The 15,650-nt window shown below is 46.6% G+C and overlaps 1 protein-coding gene and 1 pseudogene across 1 annotated transcript; both read right to left on the bottom strand.

Moving 5' to 3' along the window:
* Positions 1-1,683: 1,683 nt before the first annotated feature.
* LOC111841439 (olfactory receptor 8A1-like) lies at positions 1,684-7,559 on the bottom strand (annotated as a pseudogene).
* A 6,940-nt stretch (positions 7,560-14,499) lies between these two features.
* Positions 14,500-15,513, bottom strand: LOC111841440 (olfactory receptor 8A1-like). The gene has a single exon (XM_023807166.2). The coding sequence runs from the start codon at positions 15,511-15,513 to the stop codon at positions 14,500-14,502; it is 1,014 nt and encodes a 337-aa protein (XP_023662934.2).
* Positions 15,514-15,650: the final 137 nt, after the last annotated feature.

Raw genomic sequence — 15,650 nt, 5'->3', positions numbered from 1 at the left:
GAGCTTCTTCTTAACTGAGCGTCTGGGTCTGGCTTGCAGGGTGAGCATGGCTAACAGACCTGCTCAGAAGAACCACAATGCTGTACAGTCAGGATACATTCTTTTGTCTCATCATATTAACTGCCTGTAGGATTAAGTCAGAAGGATCCTGTTCTGATTGTCTGATGCATTAACCTCTGCCAGATTACATCGTATTACCATGTCCTCCTCTGTATGGCTGTTTGATGCCTCTATCAGTTGAGCAGACCTGTAGGCCTTTATATGCTTCAAGATTCTGTTGTTTGCCTTCAATAATTACTACAGTAGGTTGCACAAGAATGACGTGACTTCTCAGTTAAACCCAGGAAAACATGACAATCACAGTCCTAATTAGCTCCACAGGGAAATTGCAGAGGTGTGATCATTCAGGAGATCTGAATGAGGCCTGAACTGCAACTTATTTGATTATCATGTACCAGGATCATTAACATATGCCCACATCAATGCCATGTTATTGTCAAATTTGTCATTTTCAAGGATGTTTCATTTTTTAAATAAGACTGGGTGACTGACACTAATCTAACTATTAGTGTATGGAATCATGATTCTGACAAAATTGTATTTATCCATCGTACATTAAACACTTGCAGCATATGCAAAATGCAGCAGCTCGAATTGTCACCAAGAAGAGGAGCAGGTTTCCTTGTCATTCCACATATAAATAAAGTTATAGTTGGCGGTAAAGCCTTCTGCTACAGGGCCCCTATATTGTGTAATGGCTTGCCAGCCTATGTTCAGGATGCTGTATCAGTGTCAGAGCTCTATTTTAGCAATCTAGCACAAAGCGCAACTATCATTTATAGGCATCTCTAAATCAATGTGGATATTTTGAAGGCGCAAGGCACAAAGAGGTTGTCCTAACTCTCTTATTTATTCAGAGGTGTGATTTGGGTGTAACATGCACGGAATGGCACGTCACCTCATCACAAGCACATACCTGTGTCAATAACGATTGTTGTGCACCCACACGTTTCTAAAACACACCACTTAAATACCATTTAATAATGCACCATTGATTTTAGACGTGGTTTTTGTTGGTAAAAAGCGCAATGTTATTTTGCTGCCTGAAAATAGCAACATTCCGACAATGCGTCCGGTCACGCCTTTTTTAAAAGTGGAAAGCGGGTGCAAAATCATTTGCTATTTTGACAACCTGCACACATAGCTTGAAAATGAGCAGTGGGCTGGTATGAAACTAGTAAAACCACTTCGCATCACATTTTGCACTGGTGGAAAATAGAGGGTCCCACTCCAGGTTCTCTGGCCGGGCATCGTCAACGTCGACCCAGTCTGAGCTGGCTGTGGCCGGGCAGTCAGGTATCAGCTGGGCAATGACAGGAGAAGACAAGGTGGGCGTGTGGGTGATAACAGCAGACCATGAGGCGGGTACTTGGGTGACGACAGGAGAAGACAAGGCAGGCGCCTGGGCAACGAAAGGAGAAGATGAGGTGGGTGTCTGGGTGATGAGAGGAATAGATGTGGTAGGTACCAACAAGACCTCAGGAGACGATGAGCTGGGCACCGACTGGACAACAGGGCCCGGCAAGGTGAGCGGAGCTTAGCCAAGTGACCTGGAGGTGACAAGGTGGGTGCCAACGGGAGCTGAGGAGGGGGTGAGGTGGGCGAAGGCAGGACCTCAGGAGGTCACAAGGTGGGTGCCTGGGTGATAACAGGAGGTGAGGAGGTGGGCACTGACAGGACCTCAGTAGAAGACAAGGTGGATGCCTGGGTGATAACAGGAGGTGATGAGGTGGGCACTGACAGGACCTCAGTAGAAGACAAGGTGGATGCCTGGGTGATAACAGGAGGTGATGAGGTGGGCACTGACAGGACCTCAGTAGAAGACAAGGTGGATGCCTGGGTGATAACAGGAGGTGATGAGGTGGGCACTGGACAGCTGGGGACAGTGAGGCGGGTCTTGGCTGGATGTCAGGGGACAGGGATGGATCTGATGGGTCAGTGATAAATGAGCCGAGTGAAGCTGGGACACCTGCAGGTGAGCAAGGTGCAGCCAGGAGGACAGGAGGCAAACAGGACAGAACCAGGACAATTGGAGGATGAGTGAAGGGACCCTCTTTGGGCTGGGAGCCTAGATCATGAGTGAAGTGGTCCTCTCTGGGCCAGGGGTTTGGAGTGGGGCAGTGGTCTCTCCTGGGCCGGGTACGGCAACCCCGTCAACCCCCTAAACTAAAGCACTTGGGGTATCTGATCTGTGGAATGCAGGGAGGCATGGAAACTGGAGCAGGCGGACAGGCTCCTGAGGTTGTTTGGGAGATCTGTCACTCTGTCATGTGTGCCGGGACAAAAGACACAGAGAGCAGGTGAGGTGGAGCAACCCAAAGAGATTTATTTAAAAAGACTGATAAACAGAAGGCAGCTGAGTGTGAGCAACACAAGGGCAGGAACTAGAGGCAAGAAATAAGCACCAGGTGTGGCTTGCTAGGGTCACGCTATGGAGAAAACTGGAAGGTCAGATGGGCAGTAACAAGTGTTAAGTATTTAGATTACGCTACTAAGCATAGATAATGTAACGGAATGTACTACAAATTACATTTTAGAGCATGTATTCAGTAAACTGTAATTGAATACATTACAAAAGTAAACTGGCCAACACTGCACACAGCTTCTGTAACAGATAACAGCAAAGTGTGTCAGTAGTGCAGTATATTTAATATGCAAGAAAAACATGAATTGAAATCAAATCTGTTTGCATAATAATGCAAACAATACAATTTCAGATGGGGAATTTCTCTTGTGCAAAAAGCAGTTATATTGCTTTCTAGATGAAGCAGACCATAAAGAACACTAAGAATGGTAGTGAACCTGTCAGAGAGCCTCAAGAAGCCTGAACATGGAGGATTCAGAAGCAGGGGTCCCAGGCCTCAGCAGCTAAAGCCTGTCTCCAATCTCCTGATGCCATCGGGAGACTCGCTCATCCAGCACTGGAACATGAGGGAAAAGGCAGGTCCCTCCTAGTGGCCAGCAAGTCAGTAATGCAAAGACAGATAATACTGTTCTCATCAGATTTCAGACTTTATTAAAGCTCTACAAAAGGGTTTTGCATATTTTTTTTCAGCATAGTCTTTGGACCTGAGTTGCATAAATGTCTTTGACTTTGACTCATGAACTGCAGGCATCTTGTAGGTTTTTACATTAATTATGGTCAATCAGACTTTTTTTTTTTTACAGTATTTTCACTGGTAAACTGCAGTGGATCAATGTAAAATAGTTAGCCATTTCTGTTATAGCAAAAAGCAGACTAAAGTAAAGGGATTTCTGAGATCATGCATGCATTAAAAAGAAACTATTGGTCATTACATCTAAACATTTATCCTGTTCAGGGTCACAGGGGGGCCTGGAACTTATCCTAGGCAGCAGTGGGCATGGGGCTGGGGGACATAGATGAAGAGCCTTATAATGTATTGGAAGTTTAAAGATACTGATTAGCCTAAAGGAATATTTTGGACTTTGGGAGGAAACTACACAACACCGGGAAAAAATGCAAACTCTATGCAACATTTGCTAGGTAGCATATGGCACAAGGCTGGGTGCATCCTAGATCGGACACCAGTCCCTCACAGGGAACATTCATGCACAAGCTCATAATCTTTAGGTAACTTACAGACACCAGTTCCCCTGAGGGCTTGTTTTGGACTGTGGGAGGAAACCACACAACACAGGGAGAAAATGCAAACTCCACACACAGAAAGCAGAGGACAGATTCTAATCCCCAACCATGGAGGTCTGAGGCGAGTGTGTGACCCCCCCGAACCTCCATGCCACCCTTGGTTATTTCAGTGCAGCAATTTTGCTGTTGAATCTTCTCCATACAATTCTGCGAAGTTGCTTCAGTTTCAGACCATAAATGAGAGGGTTCAGGATAGGAGGAACAATGAGGTACATTATAGAAAGGCTGTTTCTGAGAGCCTGCAGGGAGGTGTCTGAGCTGAAACGTGCTGACACAACATCAAAAGACACAGAAATGACAAAGTTACCCAATGTGAAAAGATGGGGCAGGCAGGTCTCCATGAACTTATTCTGCTCTGCCTGAGACTGCTCCGCCCTGGTGATTCGGACATAGGTGGTGATAATTAGCAAGAATTGAAATATGTGGAAAACCAAGAGAAAGAAGGCATATAGATTGTATAAGGTGGCATCTATACAGGATAGCTTCAATATGTCCCAAGTAAAACAATAAAGCTTATTAATTCTGGATCCACACAAAGGCAGCCTGACTGCCAATATAATCCCGACAACTGTTTCAATCAAAGATAAGAACCACGTCATCTGTACCAACAGTCCTACTCTGCCAGGAGTCATAATAGAGTGATACTCCAACGGTTTGCATATTTTTTTTTTATTTATTAACCTTTATTTAACCAGGAAGATCCCATTGAGATTAAAAACCTCTTTTTCAAGGGAGACCTGGCCAAGATAGGCAACAGCAAATGTCTCACAGTTACAGAAAAATTTATCAAACACAGACAGCAACAACACACATACCAAAGTAAGTAAAATAATACAATAAAATAAAATTCAATAAAATTTAAAGTAAAATAACAGTTAATCTAATTGAAACAGTTGCATGTTATGGACTTAGCCTCAAGGATTCGTAATTTAGATTTAAAGACACTTTAAAATAAGTTCAGTCAATTTCCATTCCTTCTGCAGTTTGTTCCAAGCCAAGGATGCGAAATGGACAAAAGCTCTTTTACCAAATTCAGTTCTGGCAAATGGAACAGAAAGCAACAAATAACCATGCGGATGAAGAGAATACCGACCAGCATATTTCAGTGCAAACAAGGAACATATATAAGAAGGCAGCATCCCAAGTAACGCCTTATATGTAAAACTGTATAAATGAGAGTTCCTCCGACTTACCAAAGCAGGCCATCCTACCTGAGAATATAACTCACAGTCTGAAATTTACGGTTAGTGATGAACCTCAGTGAAGCATGGTACACATTATCGACCATTCGAAGACATTGCGCAGAAGCATTCATATATAGAATATCACCATAATCCAGCACAGGCAAGAATGTTGCAGCAACAAGCCGCTTCCTTGTATTAAAAGAGAAGCTCAACTTATTTTGAAAATAAAATCTCAGCTTTAACTTCAAATTTTTCACAAGATTCTCCACGTGCGGTTTGAAAGTGAGCGAGTCATCAATTAAGATTCCCAAATATTTATAGGTATGAACCAACTCTATTTTATTACCATCAAGAGTAATTACTGATGGGGTTATTTGGGCCAATTTCCTTGATTTAGAAAACAGCATGAGCTTTGATTTGTCTGCGTTGAGAACAAGTTTAAGCTGAAGTAATGAGTGCTGGACAGCAAAAAATGGTTTTTGCAAAGAGGCAATGGCTTTGACAAGAGTCAAACCACAGCTGTAAATAACTGTATCATCAGCATAGAAGTGCAAGTTTGCATCTGACACATTTAGACTAAGATTATTTACGTAAATAATAAATAGAAGGGGACCTAATACAGAACCCTGTGGCACTCCATTGTGCACCGAAACAAAGTTGGAACATAAGCCATCAGATTTTATGCACTGAGACCTGTTACTGAGGTAGTTTGAGAACCATGCCACTGCTCTCTCAGAGAGTCCTGACTGTAGTAATCTAAGTTTTAAAATACAATGATCAACAGTGTCAAATGCTTTTGACAAATCAATAAAAAGAGCTGCACAGTGTTGTTTTTTATCAAGTGCAATAGTAATATCATTTACCACTCTAATTGCAGCTGTGATAGTACTGTGATTCTTCCTAAAGCCTGATTGATATTCAGATAAAATGGCATTGGTGTGTAAAAATTCCTTTAACTGCTTGCACACAAGAGCTTCAAGGACCTTGGCCAACACAGATAGATTAGATATTGGTCTGTAATTAGTTAATACTGCCGGGTCGCCCCCTTTTAATAGGGGAACAACAAAAGCTGATTTCCATACTGAGGGAATTTTATTCGTACCCAGTGTAAGATTAAAAGGTATTGTGAGAGGCTCTGCCACAAAATCAGCCGCCAGTTTCAAAAAGTAAGGATCTAATAAGTCTGGCCCTGGAGATTTTCTAGGATCTAACTGTTTAAGAGCTATACAGACCTCCTGCACAGAGAAAGGAACAAAGTTAAATGGCTGACCAGTGTACACCGGAATGTTTGACCCCGATTTTACAGAGACTGGGTTCAGAGAATCAAACAAAGAGCCAGAAGATATAAAGTGCTTGTTAAAGCAATTCATAATCTCCCTCCTATCATAAACAGGAACAGAATCCTTAAAAACATAGGTGGGTAGAGTGTGGGAGCTTTTACTCACTGAAAGAGACTTAATAATTTTCCAGAACTTCTGTGGGTTATTTAGGTTCTCAGTTGTTTCAGACAGGTAATATTCTGATTTAGCATTCTTAATAGAGGAAGTACATTTGTTTCTTAGTTGTCTGAAAAGAAGCCAATCACTGGGATAGCCTGTTTTCCTAGCTTTGGCCCAAGCCAGGTTACGCTCACGAATGATATCTGCCAGCTCTGGGGAGAACCAGGGGTTTTCACGACCTTTTATCCGATATCTTCTTAATGGAGCATGTTTATTCACAATTTGAATAAACCCATCCCTAAAGAATGACCACGCTAATTCTACATCAGGGATCAATCCTATTTTCTTCCAGTCATAGTTTAACAAATCATGATAAAATGCTTGTTCAATAAAATGTTTAAGAGTTCTTTTAAAAATAATACGATGTTTTGACTTGGCCACTTTAGTATTTCTAATAGCAGCAATAACACAGTGGTCACTTAAACCATTACAAAAGACACCCAAAGAAGAAAATTTATGCGGAACATTTGTCAAAATCAAGTCGATCAAGGTAGACTTTTCGGGGCTTTTGAGATTGGGCCGAGTGGGTAAATTGACCAACTGGGTCAGACTAATAGAATCACAAAAAGATTTAAAATCATCTGATATAGTTTTGAGCCAGTCCCAATTAAAATCACCAGCTAGAACAAGCTCACCATAATTTAGTCTGGACAGCAAGAGGTTTAAAGAACGCAGAGCTTCTGTGGAGGCAGAAGGAGGTCGATAACAACAAGCAACTGTTATGCAAAGACCCTTTGCAATATTCACACTCAGAGCCAAAAATTCCAATTGTTTACAAATAGATATTGATACATATTGCAACATACCTATCATAAGCCATTTCTGTTAAATTAGTCATTTCACAGAAGATATATGTGTAGATTCCAAATATTTGGATTATACATGCAGTGTATGAGATCACATGAGAGTCTGACAGAAGGTCAATCAGTAGCTTTGGATAGAAACTTGTAGAGCCACAAATGCTGTTTACACACAGATTACACAGGAATATGAACATGGGCTCATAAAGAATTTAAATTCTGTAAATTCACAAAAATGGTGAAAACATAGGCAAGAAGAGAAAGGCCAAAAAAGATCTGTCTCTTTGTTTTAGTCTCATTCGTTCAAACCATGGAGTTCAAAAACAAGTTCACTGGAAGAGTTCTCCATCTGATTTGATTTGACGTCTGAGCTTCTTCCTAACTGAGCGTCTGGACCTGGTTTGCATGGCTAACAGACCTGCTCCGAAGAACCACAACGCTGTACAGTCAGGATAAATACTGACTTTGGTCTCGTCATATTAACTGCCTGTAGGATTGATTCAGAAGGATCCCGTTCTAATTGTCTGATGCATTAACCTCTGCCAGATTATATAGTATTGCCATGTCCTCCACTGTATGGCTGTTTGATTCCTCTGTCAGTTTGGCAGACCTGTAGGCCTTTATATGCTTCTGGATTCTGTTGTTGTTGCCTCTATGCTATGTTACAAAAAAATTACATGACTCCACAGTCACACCCAGAAAAACATGACAATCACAGTCCTAATTAGCTCTGCAGGGATATTGCATTGGTTTGGTCAATCGCAAGAAGGGCTTGAACTACTATTGATTTAATCGTCCAGCACTAGGTTAATTTACTTATGCCCACATTAATGTCTTGTTAATGTAATATTTATGTCTTTTGATGACATACCATTTTTAAATTTAGAGAGGGTTACTATATCAATCTAAATTTAAAATAAGTAATCTAAATTTACTTATCTAACTATACAATCATGTCTCAGATCATGTTTCATTCAATTTTTTAAATGAATCACACGTTCACAGAATTCCGCTTTGTACAATGAAATAAAAGATGACAGTGGGTGAGAAATATATTTAATAAACAAGAAAACCATGAATGGCAACAAGAACTAAAAAAGAAATCTGTGGAGGCGCAGCCGGAGCCGGCGAAGGCGCCGTCCGACGCTCAGCCGGAGCAGGGGGGCCCGGAGGCGGCCGACATGGACCCGGAGGCGGGACCGAGGACCCCGAGCCGGAAGACCCGCAGGCAGCCACCGAGCCACCGCCAGGGGCAGAACGGGCGAGCCAGGGGGCAGGGCGGGCGGGACCCGGGCCCTACGCCTATGTCCCCGTCCCTTGCTGGATACTGAGAGGCGGGGTCCTGGGGGGCGTCGGCCTTGCCGGGGTAAGGGCAAGGGAGTCAGGGCCTCCAATGAGGCAACAGGCAGGGCAGCCGGAGCCTCGGGCGTGGCTGCAGGCGGGGCAGCCAGAGCCGCGGGCGTGACGGGAGAGGCGGCCTCAGGCGGGGCCGCGGGCAGGACGGGAGAGGCGGCCTCAGGCGGGGCTGCGGGCAGGACGGGAGAGGCGGCCTCAGGCGGGACCGCGGGCAGGACGGGAGAGGCGGCCTCAGGCGGGGCCGCGGGCGTGTGTCCAGCTGGGGGCGCCTCGGCGGGCACCTCCATCGTGCGGCCAACAGGGGGCGCCTTGGCAGGCACCTCAGGCGTGTGGCCAGCAGGGGGCGCCTCGGCGGGCACCTCCATCATGCGGCCAGCAGGGGGCGCCGCAGCGGGCGCCACCATCACGCGGCCAGCAGGGGGCGCAACCGCGGCCACATCAGGCAGCTCAGGCGCCGGCCAGACAGGCGAGGCAGTTCAGGTGAGTGGCCAGCAGGGGGCGCCGCGGGCTGAGCGGCGTCATCCTCCGCAGGCGTGCAGCCAGCAGGGGGCGCCGCGGGCAAAGCGACGTCCTCCTCCAGCGGTGCGGCTGCAGGTGAGCCGGGCAGGACAGGCGAGTGGACCACAGGAGCCGCCGCGGGCAGAGCGGCATCTTCCTCCACCGGTGTGCGGCCAGCAGGGGGCGCCGCGGGCAGAGCGGCGTTCTCCTCCGGCGGTGCGGCTGCAGGTGAGCAGGGCAGGTCGGGTGGTGCTACTGGCATCGCGGCAGCTGCAGGCGGCGCAGCCGCGGGCAGATCGGCGGCGGCAGCAGCAGGCGGCGCAGCCGCGGGCAGATCGGCGGCGACAGCAGCAGGCGGCGCAGCCGCGGGCAGATCGGCGGAGGCAGCAGCAGGCGGCGCAGCCGCGGGCAGATCGGCGGCGGCAGCAGGCAGCGCAGCCGCGGGCAGATCGGCGGCGGCAGCAGCAGGCGGCATAGCCGCGGGCAGATCGGCGGCGGCAGCAGCAGGCGGCGCAGCCGCGGGCAGATCGGCGGAGGCAGCAGCAGGCGGCGCAGCCACAGGCAAATCGGCGGCGGCAGCAGGCAGCGCAGCCGCGGGCAGATCGGCGGCGGCAGCAGCAGGCGGTGCCACGGGCAGATCGGCGGCGGCAGCAGGCAGTGCAGCCGCGGGCAGATCCGGAATATGCCGGTCCGGATTGGACAGGTCCGGAGCAGGCAGGAGGGGTGCTGAGCGCGTAGGCGCCTTCCCTTTAAGGGCTTTGGGCACCCGGGGAATCGCGTCTCTCACCTGGCGTATTCCGCCGTGTCCCAGACGCTCCGGCCGGTAGAAGTACGCCTCTAGTGGAGGCGGCTTCTCCGGCGGGAAGCCGGCTAGGCGGGCAGCAGCGATGTCGTACCAGGTGGGCGGTGAGTCTTCGTGCTCACCGGCCAACTCCCAGGTGGGGAGCAGAGAGCAGGCTCCCAGGAAGAGAGTCGAGGTCTCCTCCTGCAGCACTCTGTTCTTCCGCCTCTTCTTGCGGCTCGCGTCGGTAAGTGGAACCGCTTCGGGCACGTCACCTAGGCTCCAAGCAACGCGCTCCGCCCGTACCTCCGTGAGCCGGAGCTGTAAGCGGCGGAGGCATTTGCGTGCCCTCTGGAGCGGGTACTGTTGCCCGGGTGAGCGTTCCTCCCCGAGCAGGTCCGTGCCCCGGTTGGCCAGCTCCAGGGCTGTCGGGTCCTCCTGGACCTCGGGCTGGGATTGCCAATACACAAAATCCTGCAGCAGACCGAGCCGAACGTGCTCGGTCTGCTGCTTTGTGCTGTCACGGAGATCAGTCATTCTGTCACGTTCAGCGGAGGCGGCGAGCAGGGAAGCAGGAGAGCAAGCCAGGACTTCTGGGAAACTGGGTTTATTCGGATGAAGACGGACGGGTACGGACATCGACATGACAATACAATGACTGATCTGGGGATGACTGACTCTGACAAGGACTAAATACACTAGACAAGCAGAGGGAAACGAGCAACAGGTGAGATCCATCAGGGAAGAACACGAGGTAATGAGGGGGGCGTGGCACACATCGGGATCGTACGGAGCAGGGTGTGACAACTTGTTATTGAAGTTAATTTTTCTCTGGTATCTTTATGTGGGCTGCACCTCAGATTTACTTGGAGGTCCTAAAACACCTGGGTGTTGCTGCTGTGTATCATCCAGAAGCCTGCTGGAGGGTGGCATCTGTGTGGTTGACTCAACGATGCCACAGTCCCTGGCTGCTAGCCAGTTTGTCACATTCAGATCTTTCCTGAGATAAACCTGGTGGATATCATCAGGTTCTGGTTCATCCGCAGGGTGTCCCAAGATCATGGATGATTACCCTTTTGGGCTCTTTGAGTCCCCCAATATGCCATTTGGGCTCAAAAAGCTGCTCAGATATTCCACTGCCTAATGGGCAGTGTGTTGAAAGACCCCTCATTCTCTTTAGTTTATTTGGATGACATTTTAGTTCCCAGCGCCGACACGGTCAAGCATCTGCTGCACCTCAGGTTCTTGTTTGAATGACTTGCTTCCCTATTGCCATCATAAATGAGCACAAATATAACACTTGAATGCTAAGTCCTTAGTCTGTATCTGGCAGTGTGGCATTTTTTTTCACTGCCTTTGTGGAATAGGCCTGGAAGGTCAAACTTTTTTAAATTAAAATAAAAATTTAAAAAATATTTACATATTCCACACTAAAAATCCACATTCGAATTTCGAGGATTTGTTTTAGGCTGCTGTTGTCACAACCTGCTTCTGCCTGTCTCCATGTGGCCAACAGAGGGCGCTAATGGCCAGTCTAAGATCACCCGTTTTGTTGCCCCAAGCGTTTCCCATTATGTCTGGATGGTCATCAGGCCCTATCTCTTGTATAAGCACCATTAGACTTGTATATATGTGCTTCTTCATACTATGTTCCCCAGTCCTGTCAATGTTTCCAGTTGCTTGCCTGAATTATCTACAGGTCCTTGTAAGGACCAAACCACGGTTAAAGTCCCTATAATAAAGTCCCCTTTGGGGATTTCCTTGAGAAAAAGGCTGCTTTTAGGGTTTCATTGCTCCTTCCGGCCACTTCAGACATGACAGCTACAGTAGTAGTCATCAAACGTGCGTTTCCTCAATTTTGTTCTGCCAAATGGCCTTTGCTGCTTAATGTAGAATAAGGGATCCTCCACTAGGGGCAGACGTGCTGTAAATTTATTCAGTGGGCCAGATTGGCTGAAAATAGCTAGAAATAAATTAATAATATAATGTGTGATTCACAAGAAGAATGTGACGATTTTAGGTAACTTTTGAAAACCCGAAAAGTGCAGCCTGGAAACTGTTTGGATTTCACCACAATTTTTATTGCTAATACCCGATACGCAGAATACCAGAACAGCTTTTTGAAAATCCTGTCAAAATAGCATCTACCATTATATAATGTGTCATGACCTGCTCGTCCGAGCCTCCTGTGTGCCACGCCCCCCTCGCTACCTCGTGTTAATTCCCGATTGTGATCACCTGTTGCCTATTATTTTTGGCTTGTCCTGTGTATTTAGTCCGCGTCTGAGTCCGTTTCCCCCAGATCCGTCACTGATGTTCGTTGCCGTCTGCCCTGTCTTTACCCTAATAAAACCCCGCTTTCCTGCATCCTCGCCTGCCTGCCTCGTCCTTCCCCGCTTCCTGCTTGTTCGCCGAACAGCGGTCAGTACAGAATGACCGAAAACATGGCAGGGAAGAGAAACCCGGTGCCTTACTGTGTCTTGTATTCAGTGGTTGGCATGGTCCATTTGAGCATCGACTGTGGCAGCTGACTATGTCTCTAACTCTGACATTCAGGCCTACAGGATTGCAGTGATGGACCTGAGATTGGAGGATGCTCCTTGTAGTGATGTGGGAAACGTGCTGCTGTGTGAAATCTCGACAGGTCACCTGAGGCGTATTGTCCCAACGGGCTGGTACAGGTGTGTGTTTAACATTGTGCAGGCTTCCGTGGGTCTTGTTGGGCCTCGGGACAACTCCCAAGGATGACCATCAGTCCTGGTTGGCTGAATTGGTCCCTGGACAGCCCATACCTGGTGATTTCCTGCCTTCACCTCCTTGCTTATTGTCCACCAGTCTAAGCAACAACCAAGACATTTGTTCCAGTGCCTACGTCGCAACATAGTTCGCCCCAGTACCAAATCCCTCCCTGTTTATAGGGTACAGGTTATGTGTTTGTGTGACATGAAGTTCATTGTAGGCCTCTGCGACCATATTATGATGAAAAGTTCTTCTGGGCCCATCTGGTTCTGGAGAGAGGTAGGCGACGGGACTGCAGTTTCTCCCCAACTCCATAAGTTGTGTTCCTGTTCTGATTGTGTTGTACCACACCCTGGATGTTGGGACTCACCTGTTTAGTGAATTCTGCAGGGGGGTTTGGATGGTTTTAAGTAATTCACTCGGGAGCTTTGAGTCATTCTGAATTTTCTGTGTTGCCAGCATTCCTGGGCCAGTTTGTCTCTGCACCAAAACTACTACAAATATTGCATTAGATGCCTGGCTCCTTTCTGGCTTCTGTATTGATATTGGCCTCGTCTGCCAGTTATATGTTTGTATACTTCCAGTCAGGCAAATGCAAAGCTAAACTAAAGGCATTAGAGAGACCATGTAGACTGAAATCATCAAGCAGGAAAAAAGTAACTTGTTCCATTTGTGTTTTTGTTGCTAAGAAGGGAACAGCCTGCACATTTCCTGCAGAACTTTTTTATTTTTTTTTATGTACAGTATAAAGGTATGTGGTGACCCCAATGTCTGTTTCTTCATTGTCCAATAAACATTAAAGCTGATTGTGTTCATTTGTCCAGAAACTGGCAATTTAATGTGACACCAGGAGCATTGCACTGCGAGGAGGTGGCAGCAACTGCATTGAACCTTGTACTGCGTACATGAGAAAACCTGTGTACAGAACCATGATGAGGGGATAGAATATGATTCATTTTCTAAACCAGATAAAAGACACATTTTAAAGACATTTAGATTTTGTGCACTAATGAGTAGTTTTCGTAAATATTCACTAAGCAAATATACAAGACACATCAAATCTTAAATACACATTTAACACAAGACATCTTGCTGGGTTTTGCATTGATAATTGGCCCTTCACACCTCGTCAGGTATTTCTACTGGTTATGTGCACTAGGACACGGTAAAATGTCTGGCTACTTCTGTTCTAGTAAAAGTCAATATAAGCTAAAGGCGTTATACTGTAGAAACCACACAGGCCAAAATCATCAAGCAGTAGAAAGAAAGTGTTATTTCATCTGACCGCATATCCTGTTAAGGGCTCAAGGCTGGGGTACACAGGGCACATATATGCACAGGCTCATAATCAACGGGCAATTTAGAGGCACCAGTTATCCTAAATGTACAGTACCAATCAAAAGTTTGGACACACCTATACATATAATGTACCGTTCTCTACATTTTAGAATAATTCTAAAGATATAAAACAATAAAAGCACATATATGGATTATGCACTGACCAAAAAAGTATTGAAAAAATAATTTGTTGAAGGGTAGGGCGTCGGGACTCAGAAGGTTGCTGGTTCAATTCCCTGGGTCGGCAGAGGGGTGCCTCCATTGCGCCTTTGAGCAAGGCTCTTATCCCCAGTTATTCCAGGGACTGGCTGACCCTATTGTCTCCTTTATGCCGGTTTCATGAGGTGGCCTCCTGGGATGCCTTTCCAGCTGTCCTGAGGGAGGTCCCACATGTATTCTGAGCTCCCATTCACAGCTTTTTTCAGTCAGGTGGACAGATCAAAAACCGTGCAACACAGGGAGAAAATTCACACAGAGAGCTAATCCCCAGAGATTCTAATCCCCAACCCTGGAGGTGTGAGGCGAGTGTGAGACCCCCCCCCCCCCCCCCCCCCCCGAACCTCCATGCCACCCTTGGCTATTTCAGTGCAGTAATTTTGCTGTTGAACCTCCTCCACACAATCTTACGAAGCTGCTTCAATTTCAGACCATAAATGAGAGGGTTCAGGATAGGAGGAACAATGAGGTACATTATAGAAAGACTGTTTCTGAGAGCCTGCAGGGAGGTGTCTGAGCTGAAACGTGCTGACACAACATCGAAAGAAAGAGAAATGGCGAAGGTACCCAATGTGATAAGATGAGGCAGGCAGGTCTCCATGAACTTATTACGCTCTGCCTGGGACTGTACGCATGTCCTGGTGATTAGGATGTAGGAGGTTATGATTAGCATAAATTGAAGCAAGTGAAAAACGATGAGAAAGGAGCCATATAACTTGTTTAATATGGTCTCTATACAGGACAGCTTCACCATGTCCCAGTTCACACAATAAAGCTTCTCAATCCTGGATTCACACATGGGCTGCCTGACTATAATCACAATCCCAACAATGGTTGCAATGAGCGATAAGAACCAAGTCATCTGTACCAACATTTGTACTTTCCGAGGCGTCATAATAGAGTGATACTCCAACGGTTTGCATATTGCAACATACCTGTCATAAGCCATTACTGTTAGATTACTCAGTTCACAAAGGTAATATGTGGAAATTCCAAATATTTGAATTATACATGCAGAGTATGAGATCAAGTGAAAGTCTGACAGAAGGTCAATCTGTAGCTTTGGATAGAAACTTGTAGAGCCACAAATGTCGTTTACACACAGATTACACAGGAATATGAACATGGGCTCATGGAGAATTCTTTCTAGAAATATGGTCACAATCAGAGTCAGATTCACAAAAATGGTGAAAACATAGGCAAGAATGGAAAGACCAAAAAAGATCTGTCTCTTTGTTTTAGTCTCATTCAAACCATGGAGCACAAAAACAAGTTCACTGGAAGAATTCTCCATCTGTGCTGACTTGACGTGGCGTTCACAGACACGGAGCTTCTTCTTAACTGAGCGTCTGGGTCTGGCTTGCACGGTGAGCATGGCTAACAGACCTGCTCAGAAGAACCACAATGCTGTACAGTCAAGATAAGAGCTGACTTTTCTCTTGTCATATTATCTCCCTATAGGATTGATTCAGAAGGATCCCGTTCTAATTGTCTGATGCATTAACCTCTGCC

This window comes from Paramormyrops kingsleyae, chromosome 17 (assembly GCF_048594095.1).
Source record: "Paramormyrops kingsleyae isolate MSU_618 chromosome 17, PKINGS_0.4, whole genome shotgun sequence".
NCBI lineage: Eukaryota > Metazoa > Chordata > Actinopteri > Osteoglossiformes > Mormyridae > Paramormyrops > Paramormyrops kingsleyae.
This window is presented reverse-complemented; position numbering and strand designations above follow the sequence as displayed.

Bases quoted from the DNA above. Each gene is read 5' to 3' on its own strand.
- LOC111841440 (XM_023807166.2), bottom strand. From the start codon at position 15,513: ATGCTCACCGTGCAAGCCAGACCCAGACGCTCAGTTAAGAAGAAGCTC.